Source organism: Simochromis diagramma, unplaced genomic scaffold (assembly GCF_900408965.1).
Source record: "Simochromis diagramma unplaced genomic scaffold, fSimDia1.1 OVJJ01000304.1, whole genome shotgun sequence".
NCBI lineage: Eukaryota > Metazoa > Chordata > Actinopteri > Cichliformes > Cichlidae > Simochromis > Simochromis diagramma.
This window is the reverse complement of record NW_024387030.1, coordinates 19,133,562-19,158,052: the sequence shown is the minus strand read 5'-3', so window position 1 is coordinate 19,158,052 and position 24,491 is coordinate 19,133,562. Positions and strand designations below refer to the sequence as shown.

Genomic DNA, 24,491 nt, shown 5'->3' with positions numbered 1-24,491 from the left:
TTTTTTTTAGACATGTCTCACAGTGCATTTACATGGCAGATGATTGCTTAAAAGTGTTTACATTTGAATCCTTTATTATGTCTTACTGCATGGCAAAAACTAAAGTGCAGGAAAGAACCAAAGCAGAGGTTTGCCAAATAAGTACTTTTCAAGTTTATTTTTGAGTTTAGACGAAGGATTACTGAGCTTGCAAAGAAATCTGCTTATTCTTTGACAAGTCAACACCACTGACACGTGGTTCAGGATGACACAGCACTACATCTGCTACAAATGAGAAGTGGTTGCTGATGGTTACCGTTTTACCCCCCAAGAAAACTGAAAGTAGGCGGATGGTATTTTGTATGTGTGGTGGATGTTTTTAACAGTCTGTATTAAGCCTTTTGCCTTAGCATGGACCTTTATTCTGATGGGTTAGTTTTATTAAAATAGAAACAAAGTGTATTAATAGACACATTTTGTGAGCCATGTTTTATAATGTATCTTATAGGGAATGGTGATTTAAAATGTTAAAACTTTTTGATTGTTGACCTTTTCATTTACCATCTGGGCTGATTTACCAGCAAATGCAGAGCATATGTGATAAAATAAATATTTCTTTAGTTGCTTCTGTGCATCTGCCATTTGTATTTCCATAAGCTCATAAAGTGGGGTGTGTTGTTTACAGATGTGATTGACTCGATCACTGCCTTGCAGCAGGACAGTGTGGATAATGATTCCTGCTTTGTCATGAATAAATAAACTAATAAATATTATCACTCTTTAAAATACACCTTTTATACTTAAGACCTTAATTATCTTGTGAAGATGACTGTTGGCCATGAAAATGCACTGGTTTATCATGAATGCTGAATCACTGGCTGCTGTGCACAGATGGAAACTTTGTAAATCCCACTGCAGTGCTTACTTTTTATTCAGAAGTAAGCATTTAATAAATCGTCCTAAAACAATCTATACGTTACAGCAGTGTGTTTACAATTAGGGAAATCTTTTTTTTTTAAAGAAAGAAAAATCAACAATTTTTGGAGATACAAGGTTTTCATCTGAAAGCAGCAGACATCTTACATTACCTGGCATGTGCTGTACTACATCGTTTTCCTCATGTTTTTCCCCCATTCTGTCTGCATATCATTAAAAGAAAGAGAAAAAAGAGCACAAATACAAATAAACCCACAATAGTGATCCACTCCTCTGTCTCTCTTTTTCTGTGTCAGGAGCTCATGAAGGGACAGAGGGGGTTTGCATGAAGGGGGCGGGGGGCAGACACCCAGAGGGGTATATACAGTACATAAGGCACGCATAACACTTTCCAAAAATACATTCACAAGAGAGCTAGTGATTAGCGATTGAGTAATCTAAAGAGGGAGACAGTGATACTTGATTAATGGAGGCATGAATAAAGTCCAGTTCTGTAACATTAACATCTGGAAAGACTCTGATAAAACCCTCTTGACACAGAGGAAACACTGACCAACACACACTTCCTAAAATAAGTGAAGGATCAGCACCTCTACCTTCACATTTACGATTTCAGGACCGAACTGAAATCGATACATTTTTAAATTGGCATCAAGTTGAAGCACACCAAAAGCACTGTCCTCCTGCTAACATCCTAACCATTCAGGGGTGGATGAGGTGGTGGTTGCAGACAAATAGACTGGACTGAGAAACTTATCTAAACTTGTCTACAACTCACTGATTTCATATCTTAACCTGTGATGCAACATTGCAGCTTGATGTGAAGTTTTCTCAGTTTACTCACATTGCTGTATGTGTTTCCTCTGCATTTATCATGAATGCACCCTAATGCACTTCTCACTTACATTTTTGAACTCACGTCCATGCAGAATATTTCAAACTTGTGTTCCAAACATCCCTTTTTTGTGGCAGGAAAGTGAATTTTTATGCACACAGTATACTAACGTTTTGCTAACTAAATTAAGCCGTTCATACTTGATTGATTTGATGAAAAACAGCCCTCTAAAATTACAAAAGCAAAGTCAGGAAGTATTTTAAAATTATGATCTAATAAATGATAGAGCTGAGGGGAGCAACTTGTTTTATGATTGTGAAATGGGTGCACTGAGTTCAGATTTATAATCTATGTAAGGGATGCTTTTACAGAGGATATTTTCCACACCACCTCCTGACATCAAAGGCTGATGAATAATGAACAGTGTGAGTAATTTTGACATTCCTCCTGTTAAGGCTGTATAGGTTCCTCTGCAGTTCCTTCACGACTGTGTGCACAGAGATCAGTCATGAAAGGAAATCAATCCATTATTTTACACAACAGTTTAAACTTATACAGTGAAAAGTGAGAATAATTCACTGTAAAAGTGAAGCAAGGATTACAAATGTAGTAAAAACAGTGAAAAGGACATCAGAATGTATAAAAGCATTCAAGCACCAATCAGCTGTTTCCCAGCTACAAACTTCCCTGACAGGTTCTGGAGGAAGTGGGAGGGTGTTTGGATCCTGCGTTTAAGGCTTACTCAGCTTACCTGGCCCTCTGTCCTCAGTCAGCTCCACCCCTGTCGCCTGAGGGCTCTTTTCTTTCTGTTCCTCTGTCATTCTGTCCCTGCGGCCCTGCCACAGCTCCAGGAAGTGGTTTCAGGTGGGTGGAGCTCAGAGAGAGAAAGAAAGAGGAGTGAAACAGAGCGAGGGAATGAGAGATAACCAGTGCGGGGGGTAAGTTACTGGGAGTGGTAGAGTGAGAACAAAGAAACAGGTTAGAAATATTTGTTTATATCAGTATTAGAGCTACAAACTTCAGGAACCAGTCAGCTTTTACTCTTCACTTTCCTCATCTTCCTCCCTCTCTACCCTGAAACTCTGGAGCAGAGAGGCTTAGCTGGGTGTGTTGTGCTTGTCTGTCAGGAATCAGACCAGCAGGTTGGATCCCAGTCTGGACCTCGCCTCTTTGAAGGTGTCCTCCATGTGTGCCTGGAGAGGCTCAGCCAGCTGGAGCTGTGGCTGCAGAAATCCCAGAGGAGTCTTCAAGCTGCCGGTGTTGCCGGTGTAGCAACTATGCAAGACAGCGTGGAACAACAACTGCTTACCTGTCAGGTAAGCTCCGCCCACCAGGGGGACCAGCCCCCTCCCAGAATTTACAAGAGACAAATGTTACCTCAGTTGTCTCTGTGCTGACTGTGTTGGCACACTTTACAAGCCCACATTACATTCATGCAGTCTTTTTTCAATATGATGAATTTCAAAGTCACATAGACGTAATACAGTTATTGTAATGTTGTTTTTATTCAGGTTGTGTCAAAATTTGTTAAAATGTACTTATTTAACTTTTTTAAAGCTTTTTTAAGGACTGCAAAATAATCTGAGGAAGTCTACTAATGGACTCCACATAAACAACAAATGGATATTATTGACAAAAAGCTGTTGCACGGACATCTGAAAAACTTTAACCTCTTTAACCTTTGCCCTTACAATCGCCAAATCAATGGGTTCTCATTTAAAAAAATGCTAAACTACATCACATCTGGTAACTGCCATCAGGAATAAAAGCCTGCTTTGAAGCTATTATCGCTTTGTTAATCAAAGTTTTAATATTGTTTGACATAAATCAACAGAATAATTAATGCTATGCAGCAAGACCTATAACAAGACAGACTTTTCTTCTGACATTGTGATGATTCACAAAGAGATGCAAGGAGGAAATTATAGTTCCAAAATGTTGATACACTGTGTCAAATGTTAATAAAACCGAATTATTGATGTGCAAATCTCATAAACCCACATTTTATTTACAATAGAGCATGGAAAACATATCATGTGTTCAAACTGTTCAAGTATTTTAACATTTCATGAAAAATGTTGGAGATTGACAGCAGCAGCATGTCTCAGAATATCAGCAAAGCACAAGGCCACAAATCCATAATGGATGCCCATAATCTTTGGGCCCAGAGGCAGAACTTCATTAAAAGATATGATATGATTTTGTCACTGAAATCACGGCATGTGCTCAGGAACACTTCATCATTGTCTCTGAACACAGCAAGACATGCCTTCTGCAAAATGCAGAGCTCTATCATGCAATGAAGAAGCCATATGTGAACATGACCCAGAAATGCTGCCGTCTTCTCAGGGCCAAAGTGCATTTTAAATAGAAGGAGCAAAAGTAGAAAAGTGTTCTGTCATCAGACACACTGAAATTTGACATTTTGGTTTATAAGAAATGCAAATCAAAGCATCATTTTTGTTTTTTTATCTACATTTTACACAGCATTCCAACATTTTAGAATTTGGTTTGTAATAAACGCTACTGCTGAATGGAACTAGGAGGTGTTAGACAACACACAACATTTCAATTTTTGATGATTTCTTTTGCTTTTCTTTTTTTATCATAGCAATTTATTGCCCTGCCCATATTTTGTTTCACATTGCGATATTTGAATATACAGAAAAGTGAAATGGAGTTTGCACTGGCAACACAGCCCAGTAAGTAATGCAGTAGATGTGTGTTACTTCTTCTTCAGAGAAGGGGTTAAGGAGAGCTTTTTATGACACAGAAACTGCTCTTCATGGATGCTTCTATTTGCCGTGTATTATTCTTCCCCCCTTGTGCTCATATCAAAGCTATTTCAGATGAGTCTGGTTGAGCAGAGTTCATTAACTGTTACCTACTTAGGTTTCTGTAATCTCTGTAGTTGGGTTCATGTTTTCTTGTTCAGCACAGATTGTCAATTCAAACCTCAGCAAAGTAAAAGAAAGACTTTCAGGTATGGAAGGCCTAACCTTACTGTTACTGACTGTCATTAAATCCCTTAAAAACATGGCCTCTTTGGAATAGTTGCAAAGATCTTACTCTTCTTAAACTTTTTGATGCAGATGTCTGATTGGATATGACTATCGCTCTCATTGTTAAATGCGATTGTGGCTATAAACACATGGCATAAAACTATTTCATAGGTGCAGAGTTCATAGTGGTGCCTCTATGTGCCAGCTACTGTGTAGCTGCAGAGGTGGTGTCCAAAACAAAAAATGAAAAAATCAACATGTCAGGAATAACCAAGTAGCAAACCTTCACTAAGGCAGCTCACTCCCTGGGCAGTATTTACTTTTAAGAGTGTAATAGTATTGTATTTTGTATATAAACATATTATATAGGAGTAGGTAATGACTAACAGTTATTGTAAATCACATTTAGAGGTTTTAAAGCAGCATTACTTTTTCTGTTTAAACATTCAGTCAGCTGGGGCAATATAACAGCTTACAGTCAGTAGCATCATGCCCTAACAGGATTCAACATTATCTTTATTCAAGCTTTAGCAGGAATTTTATATTCAAGGACTCCTGGCTTACCCTGAGAGTGTAACTTGAGCCTCCATTAAAGTTTCAGGCGTTAAACACATCTCACAGGCACACATCACATTTTAATGGAGCATTGCGTGCAAATAGCCACTGAGATGTATCTTCCTATTCAAATTAGCTCCGTCATGCATCACCCACATCTAACTTTGACATCATCAGTGTGCTCGGCATTTTTCATTTAAGCTGAGCTCCAGAGCTAAATCTTTGTTTTAATTGTTGTTTTTCGTAGTGGTGTCAAAACAGAGCAGGAGGCGAGGTAATAAAGGAGTGAAAACAATAAAGAAAAGAAGGGCGTATCTAAGAGGTGGAGCTTCCAAGGCCAGCCTTCAAATAATGAAGTCCTGGCTGGTGAAAATGTTACACGTGAAACAGACAGTTAAAAGAATGAAAAGATTTAATGCTGCTGTCTTTTATAAATAAACACAATGGAAATATCTTAAACTGATATAATTGATATAATTTTAAAAGAGCAATATTTCAAGTTGACATCAAAGAACTGAAGTTTTAACTTAAGTTAAAAGATGTTGAACAAATAAATGGTGTGTAAAATATCTGAAGGACATGTGCTAACAGGAGTTAAAAGGTCAGGTAAACTGTAAGAACTGTGAGAACCTGAATACTTATTTGTACTCCAAATACTGAAGCATGCTGAAATGTTAAAGTCTAAACAACACAGTTGAGAATTCATTGAAGTCTGAGTCATGGAAGAACTTTAAAGATCAGTGATAGTTAAATTATGGAAGGGAGGTGGAGAAACGCTAAGGGTGTCTAATAATACTCAGCTAAATGTAACCTGATATTCAAATGACTTGCAAACTAACTGTTCCACTCAAACACTACAAACAATAAACAAATTGCCAAAGAAGCAGGTGATCCAACTGGCAAATCTCATATTGGACAACTGCAAGCTGCTTTGCAACCTACCTACACTGCAGATGGACAAGTCTTCTTAGGATTACAGTGGTCTTGACTGTACTCATGTGTGTTTGTTTGCTGGTCTACAGGAGATGTTTCTGGAGATTGAGCAGAAGGTAGCCAGCTTGTCAGCTCTCAGTCAAACCGCTGACCAGCAGCACCAGCAGAGTGAACTGGGAGCTGCCGGGTCCCAGCAGGAGGCAGCTGAGCTTCTTACCACCAGGCTGGAAGTCCTGAAGAACAACCTGGTGTCCTTTCAACAGATGCTACAGAACAGACAAGAAGAGGAGAGGATGAGCAGCAACAAAGGGCCCCAGGAGCAGGTACATACACTAAATCTTTGGCAAATGGCTGCATAGTTGTTTTGTATTCAGTTGTTTGGGGTGGCTGTGATTAGAAGGTTGCTGGTTAAATCTTTGGGCAAGACAACCCCAAGTTGCTCCTGATGAATTCACTGAAGTGTGAATATTTGGCAGAATTAATGGATGTATGAGGCCCTTTGAGTGCTCAGGTGGAGTAGATAAGTGCCACCAGTCCATTCACAATTTTCCTTACTCAGTTAAATTCATTCTTATGTTAAATTAACTTCACTTTTGCTCTGAAAAACTGTCCCTTTAGGTGCCTGGATAATTTCAAACTAAGATTTATCATCAAAAGCAAAGCAGCATAATGTATTATATTCTTTCAGTCTGTGTTCTTGCACGCTCTCTAGTCCTGCTTACAAACTTTAACTGAGGTTGCAGGTTTACAACTGTGCCGCTGAAAGTAACGTCACACTAGGTACTGTGTGGCAAAGTCTGCCTTTGATAATTATTAACAGCTCTGCAAATAAACTAGTGCAGGCTCACCAGCAGCTCAATAGTGGCGTCCTTTCATAAGCAACACATCACGTACATGTTTGCATTTAGACTTGTTTCTTAAAGCTGCTACCTTCAAGAACTCGTACAGTTGAAGTGATACTGATAAACTCTTTAGCTTTCATTCTTGTGTGTACATTTCACCTGTTTTTCCACAGCATTTAGTTTCTCAGGCAGATTGCCAGCTTGAGTCTAAAGTGAGGCGCAGCAACAGTGTTCAAGAGATCTTCTCATCACCTAAAAACAAACTTCTCAGACAGAGCAGCCTGCAGCAGCAGAAGGTACTGATGCCATTAGCTGCTTTGATCTTAGGTTCCAGTGGTGTGGGATTTTGTGTATTTCATGTGTCTGACTGCTTTTTGTGTATTTCACCCAAATGCAAACATTCAGAACATCCTGGGGCATTAAAAGTCCCTTCTACCAGCATGTTTTCATGTTTTCCTGTGACATAAGTACATAGGATCAGAGGTGGATGTCAGTATTTAATTTTGTTAATATCAATAAGTTTTTAGCTGTGGCTCTTTCTGCATACTTCAACCCCTAAGCAACCCATTGGTTAATTTTCATTACTGACACTGGATTGCCCAATCAAATCTCCCCTACATTCCCTGCCCGTCAGTGCACCCAGTGTTGCCAACTTAGCGACTTTGTCGCTATATTTAGCGAGTTTTCAGACCCCCTTAGCGACTTTTTTTCTAAAAAGCGACTAGCGACAAATCTGGCGACTTTTTCTGGTATTATTGGAGACTTATTTATGACGACTTTTTGACGTGACAGGGCGTGTTGCTCTTACTCTCAACAAGCAGCGGTGCTGCCTTGGGCACCTCACCCGTGCCAAAGCGCTCCCAGGCGGAGGATAGTCCTCCCTCAACTGCTATCAGGGCAGGAGATGTTCACACCTGTGCGTCCAAACGGCAAATGAATCGCGCATGAGCGAAGCCGCTGCTCCCGCACTGACTGTAACGCAGTCAATTCTTCTTTTAATGTTATGCTGTTTTGTGGATCACAAGGTTTAAAACGACTTATAAACACACACTCTCACACACAAAGTAACTCCACCAGAGTGCCAATTTCGGGTCACTTTTTCCGGTCCAGGCCAGGGTAAAGATTTGTAGTTCTAAATAAATTCTAACTGCATTTAGGACGTTTTTTACTCACTTTATGTCTCTTCCACGATGTTATTTCTCTCTCCAACAACGTAGGTTACAATTAGATTACCATGATCAATTATGCAAATTAGATGATGGCGTCATTTGGCGACTTTTAGGACAGCCAATAGCGATTTTCCTTACTGAGGAGTTGGCAACACTGAGTGCACCTCGTAGAGGCTAAGAAAAGCCAAAAGGTGGAGCTGAAAAGCTGAGAGAAAAAGAAAGAGAAACCATGAACATACCATGATTTGAACAGTGAGAGCAAATTGTGGCAGCATCAGCCTGATAGTATTTGTATCCCACTGTATAAAGAGCTAACATCGCCAAAATTTCATTATAAGAAGTGTTTGTGAGCTAAAAATCAAGAATGTGTTTACTGTTCAGCCATGATTTGGACAGCCCAGCGTGCTCCCAATGCAGGGGAAACAAATTCTGTCGGGGAGGCCTACCTTGGCACCCCCGTTGTGCAGGTGAAGCCGAAGGCAACATATGCCTCATCATATTTTCTAGTTTTTGGTTTGGAAAGAAGTTGGTTTGGAAGCATATTTGGCGACGCTTCATCCTCTGCTTTGCTTTGTGCGGGAGCCCCGTCAAAGACCTGTCCATTATGCTAGCAGTGTCCAAGCAGGGTTTTTTTTCTTTCTTTCTTTCTTTCTTTTTTTTTTTACCGCACCCCGGCAATGGCTCTGTGCCCCCCACTTTGGGAACCACTGACCTAATAGCTAGCGGGAAATAATTAGAAAGGGAGAGATTCAAGTAAAATAAATGGCTGCTTTGACAATAAGCTCCCGCTAATAGATGAAGTATAGCTTTTAATTTGTGTCAGTATGTGACGTGACACAGACACACCAACCCGGGCATTGTATCAAATATAAACAGTTAAAATTGTTAAACTTGATATTTTACTTTTGTGTAGGAGCTGGAGCACGAGCTCAGTGAACAAAGAGGACTAACTCAGGCCATCGCCAGGCATGGCAGCAGAGCACTGCTTTACCGCCAGGAGTCCGAGGACCACAGCCAGCTCTCACTAAGGCAAAACAGCTTCTTCACTCTATTAAATTGTTCTCAAACACATATTACAGAGTTTTAGTTGTTTTAAAATATAACATACATTTACATTTTTAAATAAGGTATTTTACTTATAGGACGAAGAAAAAGACTACAGTATTTTCATAATTCAACTTCAATGTATATAGAAAGAAAGAAAGCTGGAGTAAGATGAAGTGTTAATTTTCAGCTTGTTCTCTGGCTGCAGGTCGCCTCCTGCTGTGGCTGATGAGGAGGAGGACTCGGCTCAGAAGAAGTGGGATCACCTTCACAGTCAGCTGCTGGCTTTGGAGGAGAGCTGGCTGCTTCCTCCCTCCGAGGTAAGGCCTTCATCGTGAGACTGAGGTGCTTGATTATCACATTTCAAATACAAGAGAGAAAGAGACAAATCGGTGTTCTCGCCATGCTTGATTATCACCTTCTTTGAGCAGATGCCACTTTGTTGTCTCGTTGGTGTTATGGGAACTCCTGCAGGGCATGATTAGAGTTGCGTGTGTCTCTAACTTTTCCTCTGATGTTTTTCTCCGTCTCTCTCTCTCTCTCTGTCTGTGTGGCTCTCTCTTTCTCTCTCTTTATGAAGGTGACAGACTCATCTGTGAAGCGTAGCAATGGAACAGCAGGATGCATGATTGCCAGAAAAAACCTGAAAGAGCTCCAGACCTGCATCAGCCATCTGAGAGAGCTGGGGCACACATCTGCAGAGCTTCTGAATCAGGTGAGGAGCCATTATATTAGGGCTGTTTGTCAGAGAGTATAGAAGCTGTTACACAAGGCCAGTTGCTGGTTTTCTTCTCAAGACTAGAGAGCCTGAGATAAAGCTGAAGGGATGTGAGATGATTAGCTTCCTAAATTTATATTCCCTTTAAAGGAAATATGTAATTTAGAATTATTTGTAACTATAACCAGTTAAATGTAATTGTATTAAATTAGCTTTCTATTAAGTTATGCAGCTTGCATTATCAGTGGCATAAACAATGTATGAGATCTGAAAGAAAAGAGTTTTATGTGATCAGTAAATATGTGATGTGATCCAAAACACAACTAATAAACAAATACCAGCCACAGTTTTTACACTGTGTTCAGACTCAGTGGTGTTGATGCTGAAAATCGGAGCCCACTTTTTCTCCCCGTAAGATCAAAAATCAATAAGAAAACCAACAAAGTATAATATTGATCTTAGCACTGGGATCAGTGTCATCTTATCAAATAATTACAAGGTATAGGTAAGGCTGGACCTCATTTTGAGTTGTCACAGGACTGAAAAGTGAAACAATCTTTAACGCAGCACCAACAATATAACTGATGGATGTTTTAATGTAATAATAATAATAATAACAATAATAATTTATTTATATGCAACTTTTAGGACACTCAAGGACACCTTACAGGCAATTAAGTATCAGAATCACAGTATGGAAAATAACAGTTGGACAACACCATAGAACTAAACGTCAATATGCATAATATTAAGAATTCTAATAAATTGAGGTCCCTGGGCTGATTCGCTTTAATATTTGATCAAGAAATTTGCTATTGTCCACTGTAAAAGACATTTAAAAAAATTATAGTAGTAAAGTAAAAGATGAAAGGAAATCAACTCAGCCTTGCATAAAACTGAAACAAATAGCCTAAAAGAAAACCTTTGTGGATGTAGGCCAAATTTTAATAAATTGTTAACATGACCCTGCTAACGGTTTTGCTCATCTTTCATACCCAGGCCTGCCCTGCTGAGGGAACCCATCAGACCGTTGATGAAGGTTTGTTTCATGTATTGCATGGAGCATCCCTGTGCCTGGACTCAATGAAAAGCATGCTGTGCTCACCTGTTCTGGTGACACATGAAGAAGAACCCCAGCTGAGGCTGCTTCACCTACAGGTGAGACGCCTCACTGCAAAGAAGCACTTAACATGGCTCAGATGTTTACGGTTGTTTTCAGTTTCAAAATTGTCATCATCAGCATTCCTGCATCTATGGCTGAAAAATCTGAGGCGTGATAGTGACTTTAATGATCCCCCTTCATTTTCTGAAGCATCAGTGTGAGGCTTGTTGTTACTTTCCGTGAGCTATTTCTGTAGACACTGACATTACCTTTAAAGGGAATTGTCATGATGTGTTTTTTTTTATCCTTAACTTTTTGTGCAACCATATCAGCTTTTAACTTCACACTGCAATTTTTATGGCTCAGTGTTCTTAATTCTGACATTTTATCGACCCTTTTGGGAAAAAATTATAAGTGAAATATCAATAATGCATCTTACTGTTAGTTAAAGCTTAACTAAAAGAAGGATCTTTACTATTCATTTTCCTTTTCAGAGTCTCTCAGCAGAGCTTGCCACCCTTGGCAGTGAGCTTGTTTCTCAGGGGTCAAAGGTCAGCAATGTCCCGGGGTTAAAGTGTGGTCAGCAGTGCATTGATGATCTGTGCAGACTACTTCCTGTGGTCCAGATCGCGCTGGCCAGCAGAGAGAAGCAGCTCAGGATCCTGCAGGAGGACAGTGCAGAGAAACAGGTCTGCATGTGTTTTAAAATCAGTCAGTAAATTGCTTTATTAATACTGATAAAAATAGAGAAAGTAAGAAGACATAATATCTAACTTCAATTGAGATAAGTTTTAGCTTACTTGTTATATTGGTAATTTGCTCTGTTAATAGATCAGTCGACTCTAAATTGACTGTTTATTATCAAAATCTCTACAGGTTTTAATTGTTGGTGTGTTTATTTGTCAGGCTGCTGCTCACATCCAAGAGTGTCTGCAGCAGCAGGTCGAGGCTGACCAACACAATCTGCCTGCCTCTCTCATCCACCAGGCCACACAGCTGCAGGTGTGTTAGCGAGTGTGTCAAATGTGGGCTTTAGTGTTTATACGTTTACGTAGGTCACTAAGGTGGCCCATTAAATACTGAGAGATTTGGCAAGTTTAAGAATACTCAGAAACTGCATTATTCAGATGATGCAAGAGCATTTAAATCTTCAAATTTTCCGTCCTCCTGTTGTGCAGGGTGAGTTGGAGACAGTAGTGGGTGGTGTCCGTTCCCACTGTGAGGAGTTGAAGAGCGGCGTGGAATTGCAGAAGCAATATGAGCAGCTGGTCCGCAGCTTTGAGGAGCTGCTCAGTCTGGGCTCTGACAGTTTCACTCAGCAGCCTGACTCAGAGCTCCGGAGCAGGGCCCAGCTCCAGAAGAAGCTAAGCAGTCATATGGTTAGTGTGGTGGAAAAAAAGAGTCCCATTGAAATAAGACAATAGATTATGATTTTTCATGTCTACTTTTTCTTAATCAGAGGTTTTTCCAGTTCCTGGGCGATCACTTTGAAATCCTGCAGTACCTGACCAATAGAGTTTCAGATATGCCCCTAGAAAATAGGGAGGTTACAATAAAGGGTCTGCAGGACCAGGTGGCTCGACTGCAGCAGGACGGACTGGAGAAAGGGACCAAGATGCAGGAAACATTAGAGGTAGGTGCAATGTAGCTTACTTGCAAAGTGACTGTCAAGTAAAGAAAGAGAAATACAGTACATACAATAACGAAGAGAGAGATTTCATGGAAGCCACACCTTGCATCTCCCATCAAAGTGGAATGTGATTGCCGTTATACATTCTGAAAAGCACTTCCACTGGAACCTACTGACACCTCTATGCCTAAAGTTTGCCTTAATCTGTCCAGGCCACCAAAACTCCCCCAAATTCATTAACTTGTTCACTAGATGACAAATTTACACATATAGGCTATTAAAGGCACCACAAATGAGAAATGAGAATGAGGATTGATTTTAATGACATAACCATCACTGATAATCACAATGTCTGCCTCAGATGTGGTCACAATGGGAGAAGGACAGTGCATGGTCCGACTCCTTGATGAGAAGTATTGAGACATCATTTCCCAAAATCCCTGAGGGATCTGAGCAGGAATCAGAGAAGCCTCTCAGCTACAAGGTATTTTCTATTTTCTATTCCATCTACAAGGGATCATTTTTATTAATAAATGTGTTTTTTGACCATCGAATTTACTAACAGGCAGCCAACTGGTGTACAGAGCACATCAAGCAATGTTCCATTCTATCTATCTGGGCAAGCTCTATGCTGTACTTTGTGCACTGCACTCAAAACCTAATTAGATCAATTAAATACACCCTAATAGGTTGTTTCTGTAGGGGTACAGGATGCTCCTTGGCTCTGATGTGAATTTTTAGCCAAGCACAGACTTCTGACCAAATGTAATTTTGGTTCACTGTTGTTCTGCTTCCAGACTGCCAATGCATCAGTTTTGAAATGCACCTCAGAATGGTCTATAGTCAACAAAAATATATATGTGGTAAAATAGATAAAAACATAAACATAGAGGTTGTCTTCTCCTGCATCTTTGCTCTAGTTCAGCAACCAAATCTGCATGAGATTAATAGTAACAGCTCAGCTTAAGGTCTCGTTAAAATTTTGTTTAACATCGAATGTCAGCATGTATTCAGTAGTGAGTCTCATTCATAACTTGTTACAAACTCTCTTTTGAGGTCTGTCTTTATGAAACTTGTTTGGCTTTAAAGTTGTCCTTTGTTCACTATCAGGGTTATTATCTTAGATGAAAGTGAAATTGAAAAGTAGCACAAACCTTCACCCTTAGTCTTACATACCAGTTGCATGAGAGTTAGCAAACCTGATTTATTTTAATTGTGATAAGATGATGAGTCTGAAATCTCTAATGCCCTTCTGTGACTGTAGCCAGCAGACAAAAGGTGACTTCTCACAAAGATTTTTGTATCGCTCTGAGCATTAGCCTTTGTGTTGAGTTGAGTGAATATTCACGCATGTATGTATGAATTCATTTCATGGGTCTGTGCAGTGATATGCAAGTTCTCCTTGTCTGACTGCAGGAGCTGCATCGCATTTTGGAGGAGAATGAAGCGCGGGTCAGTCAGATGCTGGAGGGAGGCCGGCGACTGCAGAGAGCGGGTTTTAGTGGAGTGGGTGTGTCTGTCTGTAAACTGGAGGCTCGCTGGAGATCTTTGCACAAGAGGCTGGAGCATGAACGCACCAACTTTGACAAAGAAAGGAAACTGAAGAGCAGGTGACTGATGAAAAGCATGAAAGTCAGATGTGAAAGTTGGAACTTGTCCTGAACTTAGACTAGACTGCGTGTAGTTTAGTTTAAGCTCATATCATATTTTAGAAATGTTTAGTGTGGTTTATATTGAGATGAAATAATAATAAAATTGTCAATCTAAATATAAATTTAAAATAGGGTTGCATGCAATGAAAACCCCAATATTAGATAGTAAAAGATCTTTTGGTATGAAGTTGTGTCAACTTGTTTTTAAATGTGCAACTTTTGCCCAAAAATCAGGTTTCGTCACAGCTCTGCCGCACTGTCTCAGTGGATGAATGAGGCTAGACAACGGATCGATAGATGGAGTGAGCTCACTGTCTCATCCAGTGAGGAGATGGATGTTGAACAGAGGCGTGAGCTCTACCTCCAGTCTGTGGTGAGTAAGAGTTGAAACCATTGTTTTTTAGTTTTTTAAAAATATTTTAGTTCTAGCACTTTGACCAACTTTTGCTCATTAGCAGCTCTTCCAGAGACCACAATGCAATTATGGAGAACAGACTAACGTACGATTTTTAATGCAGGCTTTGACCAAAGAGTTGGAGGCCAAATCTGAAGTAAAGGTGGCAGTGACCGGTTCTTCGTCCCAGCTGCTGCAGCTGAGGGAAGCACACTCAGAAAGAGATCCTGAGGATAAAGGGACTCCTCTGCCCAAGACTTCTGACATAGATATGTGCTCCATCAACACTCAGCTCAGACAGATAGAGTTGGACTGGTCCAGTCTTCTCGTTGATGTGCCTGTTATTCAACAAACTCTGCACAAGGTGAGGATCTCCCCCCCATGTAGACTGTGACTTCTCTAAGTTAAACTATTCAGCATTTTACAAAAGTTGCGCTGTTTTCTGAACACAGGCAGTTCATTTCAATATAGAACTCCAATAAAAAATATTCAGCATGCTATATTCTACATGTTTTTGTTTTTTTTTAATTTGCCACATATAGCAGTAATGCACTTCAATTAAATATTCTCCTTCCTGTATTTTGGATCTCAAGAGCAGAAATAACGGTGGCTCTGAAAGGTCAAGTACACTGCAATGCAAGAAAAAACCAGTAAATAGAAAAAGCACACAAAACAGAATGGAAGTTCAATAAAACATAACAAGAAAAAGATGCTACAAAAGCTGACCAAAAAACAAAACTCACAAAACACAAAAAAGGGTTTTGGGGGATAAAACAACATGAGGAAACAGTTGCAAATGTGACAAGTATGCAATTACATTCTTACATGAATCATGTGATTAAAATACACATTACCTACATATTTTTATCCCTCACAACACTGGTGAACCGTTCACTTCTTTAAAGTGTGTCATAGTCAGAGTAACGCGTTACTGTAATCCGATTACTTTTTTCAAGTAACGAGTAAAGTAAGGGATTACTATTGGAAAAACGGTAATTAGATTACCGTTACTTTCCCGTAGGAACGCTGCGTTACTGCGTTACTAAAACCGTGACTTTTTTGCGAGAATGTCTCACGACAGTGATGTAAGCGAGTGCGATGTTTGTGACAACAGCTGTGTGCAGATCAACAATGGATAATATATCCAGTGCAGGAGAGAGTATGAGCGTGCAGCGTTTAAAGCGTGGAAGTACTGACCTTACTTTGAGTTTGATTCCATAAAAAGTGACAAAAACATTAGTGTCCGCTGTGCGTGGGAAGAAAACTTCTTTTTACAGCGAAAAAACCCCCTAAACTTCCAAGCAAGCACCGAGTGCGCAACGACGTAATGGGAAACTCACAGAGAAACTCGCGGATTTTTCCACTGACCGCTGCGGCACACCTGCACCAGGGTAAACCTCCGCCTACCCCACTCCTGCTTTACAGGTGAAAATAGAGCAAAAGGACCGCTAGTCTTTGACTTTATTTATTTTCTGCTGTGTTTTACTTGCATCTATTTGAAAGAGTGAGTGTAAACACACAAAATATTTTATTTTATGTGCTGGAATGTGCAGAAAATAGTTTTAAATATTAAACAAATTTCTTCCAGTCAGAGAATGTTGCATATAATTACATTTTTGCTTGATGCATAAAGTTAAAAGACTAAAACTAATAAAACAAGTTTTAAAAAGAGACTTTTCCATTTGATTACATTTTGTATGATGGATTATGTAGAAAAAGTAGAATTGGGCTGAAAGATCTATCGCTTTATCACCTATTCAGGTTGTAAATCGTGTTTTTAAAAAGTAACTAAGTAACTAAGTAATTAATTAATTATCAGTAATTAGTTACTGATTACTTTTTTCAAGTAACTTGACCAACACTGGTCATAGTGCAGTTTTTGGCGACTACTGTAGCACTTTAATTAATGTCTCCTCAAAAACACCTGCATTGAGTTTTGTGAGATTTCGTTTTTTCTACTTTAATTGTGGGGTTTCAGCTTTATTTTCAGTGTTTTTGCAACATTTTTGTTCTATTTGCTGTTCTTTTCTTACATTGCAGTGCATTTGACCTGTCAGAGCCACCGTAGAAACTCCTAGAAATACACATCCAACAGGATCGGTCACCTCTTATATGCAGTCTTGTAACTGTGCTCTCTTTATAAATGCAGACAGTGCAACGTGGTCCAATACATTAGTACATCTGACCCCAGATCTCCCTGAAGGGTGTTGGAGCGATGGAGTTTCTTAAATGCTGAATATTGTAATACACAAACTATGTGCCAGACACCCTCTTATCTGTGGATGTATTTAAATGTCAGAAGTTATACTTCCACAGAACCTTTCTGGCTTTAGCTCGACAAAGTTTGGTGCAGTTTTGCTGCCACCAATTATAATCATCCATCTTGAGGGCTCTTCTCACCTCTCTTCTCTTTTTGGTGTGAAACCACCTATGAACCTCTCTGTGTCTGACGTTTTTTTTTTCTTTTCTGCTTGTCTGTCTTTTGCTCCTCTTTCAGTCTCGTTCATCCACTCTTTTTCTTCTTTACTTTCCCACCTCCCACCTCCACTCATCTCAGCTCTACCCCCTTCCTTGTTCTCTTTCTGAAATCCTCATTTGCTCTGCCTCTGTTCACTTTGTGGTCAGCTCCTGTCATTTGTAAGTCTTCTGTCCCCCCTACTTCAAGATTTTCACTCACTTCCTTTTAAACCTGGACTGTCTTTGCTAATAGCACCATTGTGGATTAACTGAAAGCTTATAAATGAAAACAATTTATTAAAGGCCATTAAACAATGACAACAGTATGCAATGGTTTTTTTAAATTTATTTATTTTTTGGACTTCATTGCAGCGATGGTTAGAGATGCAGACACAGCAGGGGGCGCTGCTGGAGTTGCAGGCCTGGCTCGGAGCAGCTGAGTGTCAGTTGGAGGAGTACTGCAACAAAATCAACAAAAACTCCTGCACCAACAATGATCTCGTCCAGTTCCTGAAATACTTCAAGGTAGAATGGATGGTGGTGGTTGTGGTGCGGGCTTACATGTTTGTATTAATTATGCTGTTTCAGTAGGATAGTGGAGTATTATTAGCGCTGATCTGATCTGATCAAAAGACGTTTGTTGGTTTACTTGTGTATTTATCCATGGCGTATTTCTCAGGAGTCTCAGACAGAGATGTGTGCACATCAGATTACAGTGGACTACGTGAACCAGCCATTACAGTCAAATAGTACTGAGAAGGACCACAGGTTGCGCTACGAACAAAACCAGTATGCAGATGAACAGGGCCGCCTCAACCATCAGTGGCTCAGCTTGCAGGAAAAAATCAACTCTAAGGTAAGTTTGAAAGGTCCTGCCTATAAACCTTCCTACATCACACACTGTTGATCATTAGAGGAGATGTTTGTAATTTGTTGACAACGTGTGCGGTGTTCAGATTCAAGAGGTTGAACAGGAGTTGAGGAACAGAGTAGAGTGGGATGCCCGACTGCAGCGGATCAACAGCTGGATCGCGGTTCAAAACCTCTGGATGGACTCGGCTCAGACACCCAGCAGCCAGACGGAGCTACAGAGGAGCATCAGCGTCTGCCAGGTCTGTGTTCTAACATCTGCGTGAACAGTCAGCGTGTCTGTCATCATTTCAACATTTCAGATTTGATGTTTCAGCCGTGATGAGCAATTTTCACGTCAAGTCATTTGCAAAGAAATACTCAGAGATACACGTCCACACAAGGGAAGTAAATCAACACAGGTTTTAAATTCTGCTTTTATCTCAGGATCTTGAGGAGAAGATTATGCAGAAGTCTACAGCTCTTCAGGAGCTGATAGACAAAGTTTGTGGCAGACAAGAAAACAGGAGCTGCAATTTTATCTGTCAAATCGATAAATCCATCGAGACCTGCACAGCTCTCACACAGAGGGTAAGTAACACAAGGACAGTTCAGAGGATAAATGCCTCTGACTTAAAAGTTTTATGTCAGGTATTTGTCTGCTCCTGGGTGTCTTTAGAGTATCTTATCTTTTACAGAACGACTCAGTAAAACAGAGGCTAACTCAGGCTCAGCTGTTATGGAGCAACATGGAGGAGAAGCTGAGTCACATGATGCTGAAAACAGTGAGAGCATCTCAGACTCTGGAGTATTACAGCGGCCCCCGGCTCTCCCTGCAGGCACTCACAGATCTCCATGAAAAGCTGCAGGTATTTTACCCATACTAGCTCGATCACTTGTAGATGTTTAAACTTGCCACTTTTTCTGGATTCTTTGTCTGCAGTAGATATGTTTAATAAGGAGAATTTGGTCACTGGAACTGTGAGCTTCTGGACACTCAAAACATATTGCTTATTAAGACAGTGGTTAGCACTGGGTCCTGGATTCTAATCCAACATCCACCAGTGTGGAGTTTGCATGTTCTCCCTGTGTTTGCGTGGTTTCTTTCCAGGTACTCTAGCTTCCTCCCACAGTCCAAAGACATGCAATTAGTGGGGTTGGGTTAACTAGTGATTCCAAATCGCCCATAGGTGCTGTGTTGGCCCTGTAAGAGACTGGCAACCTGTCCAGAGTATACCCTGGCTCTTGCCCCATGGCAGCTGGGATAAGCTCCTATGACCCTGAGTTGGATATGTTTGGATTTTGTTTTTGACTGATGGCTGTTTTGTTGTATTGGATGCAGCTTCTTCAACAGGAGACAGAAGCCTCAGAGGTAGAGTGGGACAAACTTGGTCAGAACATCCTCTCTCTCAGAGATAACATCAGTCCTGCTGCTGCTGCCATCATCAGCAAATGTCTGGACAGGCAGAGAGACAGGTGAGACACACACGCATGCACATACACCTGCACACAGGCACATCCACATGTGGAAACTCTGTGGAAAAATATGATCTTTTGCTGTTGTTTTTTTTGTTTTGTTTTTTCCAGTTGGACTATAGTGACTGGAGCTCTGGGCCAGCAGCTCCAGAGATGTCAGAAGGTCCTGACTGTGTGGCAGGTTTATGATAAGTGTGCTGGGTCTCTGACAGAGCGACTGCAGGCACTACAGAGTGATGCCACATCTGTGCTGAGCAGCACACCTGGACAGGACAACACAGTGAAGCTGTTCACTGTCAAGATAGAAAATGTTCAGGTGAGATAATCAATTAAAAGAATGTCTTATTTCATATCAGGGTCCAGCAGTTTGTAACAGGCATTTAAAAATTCACCATCTGACACCAAACATAATAAAAATAATAATAATAGAAACTCTCCAATCATTTGCCTCCCCCTTTGCTTCAGAGTTTCTTGCAGAGGACAGACACCTTGCAGTCTGACCTGGAGGTGGTGCTGAAAGCCTCCAAGGACTTGATTAGCCACCTGGAACCTTCAGCCGCCAGTCTGGTCCAATCAGAGTGCCGCTTGTTGCCACGTGGTGTCCTGCAGCTCAGACAGCAGCTGTCTAGGAACCTGGGTCACCTGCAGGTAAAACCTCATGAATGAAAGAGTCTGTGGGATTTGGTGAAGTCAGACTGGATTTATTACTTATTATTCATTTTCACTTAAAAACTGCTTACACTGAACCGATCACATATCAAGTACAAACTTTTGTTTAAGGTTAAAACAGTGAGCCTGGTTATTTGGGTAAACCTGCAGGAATCTTTGAATGAAAACACTGCCAATCGTTCAATGTGCACAAACCTAAACTATTTTACTACAACCCGTTGCTTGTTTTGTTGCTGCCACTGCTATTCCTCACCTGACACCTGACTCCAGAAAGCGTCACAGTGACCTATAAATTAAGACACATATGGCCATGTGCCATGTTTGTGTGTAGGAGGAGCTTAAGCAGGTGCAGGAGTTTGAAAATGAGATGGAGTCACTGGAGAGGAATCTGGAGGTCTGGCAGGAGCGCCTGGAGGATCCAGCTCTGAAGGCAGACCAGGTGAGACAGCGTGAAGATTTTATGAATGACTGCTGTGCTGCGTGTTTAGCTCTCTGTTGTTTTCCCCAAAGTAAACTGTTCATTAAGAGACTTTTATGCTACAATAGAAATGTGTGTTTTCTTAAAGAGAGTCCAGCTTCATTTTCTTGAGTCTTGTATGTAGTGAAAAATTATTTATTTAAAAGCTGTAAAAAGAAAATGAGCTCGTACAGTCCAGTTGAGCTGTAGGTGCATTTACAGTGCTGAACAACTATGTAGTGCTGAAAACATTTGGGTGACATTGTTTACACAAAGAGAAGATTTTGACAGCTGTAACTCTTAAATGTTAAGACTTAAGCAGAAATATGAGTGTCAAATATTTAGTAGTGTAAGGGTGTAAAAGTATGCTTTGTCTCTGCCTGACTTTATACCTCTGAATGGAAAGTTAATGTACAGGAGCAGATGTTATACAGCAGTGAGAGAATATGAAGAAGCAGGAAGCCGCCCTGTGGCGGTAAATAAATGAGGACAGAGGAACACAGAGCATGACTGTAGCGTGTAATCTTAGACCGTCCTGAGCTGTGATGCCGTGCGTGAGGTAGTCCAGACTGTTGTGATCCCTCCTGAGTCTCTGACGCCACCATATGTTTCCAGTCTGGCCTCATGGAGCTGAGCGGCCTGTCTGCTGACCTCGATGTGCTCAACGAGCGGAGCTGCAGTCTGACGCTAGAGGACGCTGCGGCACACCGCCTGCAATTCCTCAACCGCCGCTGGGCCGATGCCTCCGCCAGAGCTGAAGAGGCCTGCAGGTCAGTGAGGAAACACGAGGAGTAGGGAACTAATACCTGAGCAGCCATCACAGTTTTCCTGTCTTCCAGTAAATTTCCCCTGTTTTAAGTAAATAAAAAAACAAAAAGATATTTAGTTCGCAGTTTTAAAAAAGAGAGAAAACAATCAAACGTAATTGTGTAAAAGGCAGTGAATGAACCGAACACAAATTAGGGTTGATCACTAAATGGATACATTTGTTTGGCAGCCTTGCCTCAAAGGGCATTTCACAGAACTTTTGCAGACAACTGTTTTTATAAATCCGCTCAAATCTGTAGGAGGCCGTTTTTTTTTTTTTTCAAACTTTACTTTCGAATTACGGGCTTTTTGACTTAAAAAAATGTTAAAAATATACTTTTCATAAAGTAACATGTTGCAGAACATTTTTCACCTGCTGTTCTGTTTTGTGTACAGTGAGCTGCAGACGGAAGTGCTGAGGCAGCAGAGATTTGAGCAGAAGTGTGAAAGCTGGATGTCGTTCCTGCAGAGGATGGAGGACAGCCTGGCTGTAGACGTAGCGGGATCGTACGACGGCCTCAGACAGCAGCTCTGTACTCACAAGGTATCAAACCTGATTAGCAGTCTTACTGACGCATCTAAACTTGAACTACACACTTCTAATCATTCATATGTCTCTGTGATTCAGCGCTTTCAGGCTGAGCTCTCCATTGGTCACCAGATCCTTCACTCAGTCATCACTGATGCTCTTCATCTGCTGCAGAAAGGAGAGGTGGAGGGCAGGTGAGAAGATCAAACAGCATCCCTCTGCCCATCTGAGTCCAGGATGTGTGAAATATGTTGCCACCTTTGAAATGAACTGACATGAAATTTAATAGAGTTATATTGATGAAGATGAAATCCTAAAAGCTTTGGTGATCACCTGACTGTTCACTGACCATTTACTAGCATCACCACCAGGTTCCATGCTTCGTATAGGTTTCTGTTCTAATTGTGATCCTGGTTTTAAAGAAATCTAGCTTGATTGGTACAAGTGGCCTCAGAAAACAATGAATCATTCTGTTTGTTTAGACAGTCAGTGTTTCATTTTGAAATTGAAGTACAACTTAATATTTTGATGGATCCAGGAGCGACTTCATCCTAAAGCTGGCCCAGCTCAGAGAGCAGTGGCAGGGAGCAGTACAGCGGGCTGACCAGCGACGTTCTTTGGTGGAGGGGTTGGTGAAGCACTGGCACCTGTACAGCCGCAGCCTGAGAAAGCTCCAGAGGTTCCTTGCGGACACGCAGACCCTGCTCCCCTCAGCTGGACTAACCTGCTGTAGCCTGCAGCAGCTCCGACGCTCCCTCCACGACCTGCAGGTGGGATCTGTTTTCGAATTGATTTTGAAATCACTTGAAAGGGCCATAAAACTGATTGAATTAAACACTCACTGCAAGCTGATGAATGAAATTATAAGAATATCAATCTGTTAAGAGGACTGATCTTTGTGGGAGTCTTTTACACTTGCTGAAAATCATTGTTTGTTCACGTTATCTTTGCCACTCACGCACAGACGGCTGCTTAAAGATATGAACACTGAGGGAAAATTGGTGCTGATTGCGTTTACAGCAAAGGGAAAATGAAACGATTGTAAAGTTTCCAATCTTTGTTATTTTGGGCTGTCATGAAGGAAGACTGATGAGATTTGAATTGAATGTGGATGAAGATAAGACTTTGACCTATTGTAAGCTGCCCCTTTAAAAAAAAAAGAAGAAGGAAGCCCCACAGAGCCCCCGGCTGACTACATCCCCCAATGAATCACTGCTGAGTAGCTTCCTTCGCTTCATTTTTCCTCCACACTCCTTTCTATGTTTTATCTCCTGCACTGTCATCCTCAGCACAAAGAGCTGTTGTTCCAGAGGTATCAGAGCAGTTTCATCAACACTCTGGAGGTTGGCCGTCAGCTGTTCTCCATGGGGGACGAGGAGACCCAGACTCAGCTTCAGACAGATCTGGGGACACTGCAGGAGGAGTGGGACAATCTCCACAGTTTGCTGTTCAAAAGACTGGAGCTCACCGAGGCTATAATCAAGGTAATCATTGTGACTATTATGTTCTGATTTAACGGGTTACTTTTAGGAACTTTTTAGCTGGTACACAGTGAGACAAGTTCAAACTCAGTCTATGCTACTAAGGAAAACTTTGCAGTGTATCTGTGCTTGTGTGTTTGTATTTTCTGTATTTTGACTTAAATTTATCTTGAACTCTTCTTCTTATTCATGTGACTTCTTAAATGCAAGCACAGTAATGTCAATATATTTGTATCCTGTATTTGTATCCTGGCCTGTTTGTCAAATAAAAACACAGAGTATTGTTAAAATACAGAAAGTACCGAACAAAGATTTAAATATGTCATATTTGACCTCTGACCTCGCCTTCAAAACGGTAGATTGGTTAGAAGGTCAAAGCGATAATAATCATATATATAGAGCTATTTCTTAAAATTATGTTTCTTACTGCCATTCTGTATATATACATATATATAGGCATATAGGTAATGATGTATAGCGACACTAAATATTACTAAAATTACTTTATTATAATAATAACATTAAAGTAACAGGTTATAACTGTTTACATACATAAAAAATTGAATACCTGTACAATGTTCCTGAATATGTTTTTAATATTTTAAAAACAAAATAAAATTGTGATCAAAAACTTTTTTCACTTGATATAGATTACTAAAAATGTTAATGAATTTACTAGACAATGAAATGACTGCTATGCATGCACTGTATTCACATCAATAAAAAATAAGTGAATGCAAAATTACGTCGAGGATATTAAAATGGGTTTCAACAGGGCAAATAGCGAAAGCCTGAACTTTGCCCTTGTTTTTGTTGCACTAAAACCATCTTAAAGTAAGTTTAAAACAAAGGAAATGCACACAAAACACAACACTTTTCCAATAAAAGTAAATACTGCCCAGAGAGTGATCCACTTCTTGTTTTTTACTGTTAGTGTCAGCTCCAGTAAAATGTCCCGTTTGAGATTTTTAGACT

General features: G+C 40.5%; 1 protein-coding gene across 8 annotated transcripts in view; it reads left to right on the top strand.

Annotated features, from left to right (window-relative positions):
• The window catches only part of LOC120739766 (nesprin-2-like), an 85,386-nt gene that overhangs the window by 28,266 nt on the left and 32,629 nt on the right, over positions 1-24,491 (top strand). For all 8 annotated transcript variants that reach the window (XM_040041641.1, XM_040041640.1, XM_040041634.1 and 5 more), the window contains 29 exons: positions 2,878-3,066; positions 6,330-6,563; positions 7,256-7,378; positions 9,165-9,280; positions 9,504-9,615; positions 9,876-10,010; positions 11,013-11,171; positions 11,610-11,804; positions 12,022-12,117; positions 12,294-12,494; positions 12,575-12,748; positions 13,107-13,229; positions 14,162-14,355; positions 14,632-14,770; positions 14,916-15,155; positions 17,621-17,773; positions 17,928-18,104; positions 18,205-18,360; positions 18,545-18,688; positions 18,796-18,966; positions 19,440-19,573; positions 19,685-19,889; positions 20,039-20,221; positions 20,574-20,681; positions 21,315-21,469; positions 21,903-22,050; positions 22,135-22,229; positions 22,574-22,805; positions 23,325-23,519. In XM_040041641.1, the coding sequence (XP_039897575.1) occupies positions 2,878-3,066; positions 6,330-6,563; positions 7,256-7,378; positions 9,165-9,280; positions 9,504-9,615; positions 9,876-10,010; positions 11,013-11,171; positions 11,610-11,804; positions 12,022-12,117; positions 12,294-12,494; positions 12,575-12,748; positions 13,107-13,229; positions 14,162-14,355; positions 14,632-14,770; positions 14,916-15,155; positions 17,621-17,773; positions 17,928-18,104; positions 18,205-18,360; positions 18,545-18,688; positions 18,796-18,966; positions 19,440-19,573; positions 19,685-19,889; positions 20,039-20,221; positions 20,574-20,681; positions 21,315-21,469; positions 21,903-22,050; positions 22,135-22,229; positions 22,574-22,805; positions 23,325-23,519 (4,686 nt within the window). The remainder of the gene's footprint in view (positions 1-2,877; positions 3,067-6,329; positions 6,564-7,255; positions 7,379-9,164; positions 9,281-9,503; positions 9,616-9,875; positions 10,011-11,012; positions 11,172-11,609; positions 11,805-12,021; positions 12,118-12,293; positions 12,495-12,574; positions 12,749-13,106; positions 13,230-14,161; positions 14,356-14,631; positions 14,771-14,915; positions 15,156-17,620; positions 17,774-17,927; positions 18,105-18,204; positions 18,361-18,544; positions 18,689-18,795; positions 18,967-19,439; positions 19,574-19,684; positions 19,890-20,038; positions 20,222-20,573; positions 20,682-21,314; positions 21,470-21,902; positions 22,051-22,134; positions 22,230-22,573; positions 22,806-23,324; positions 23,520-24,491) is intronic.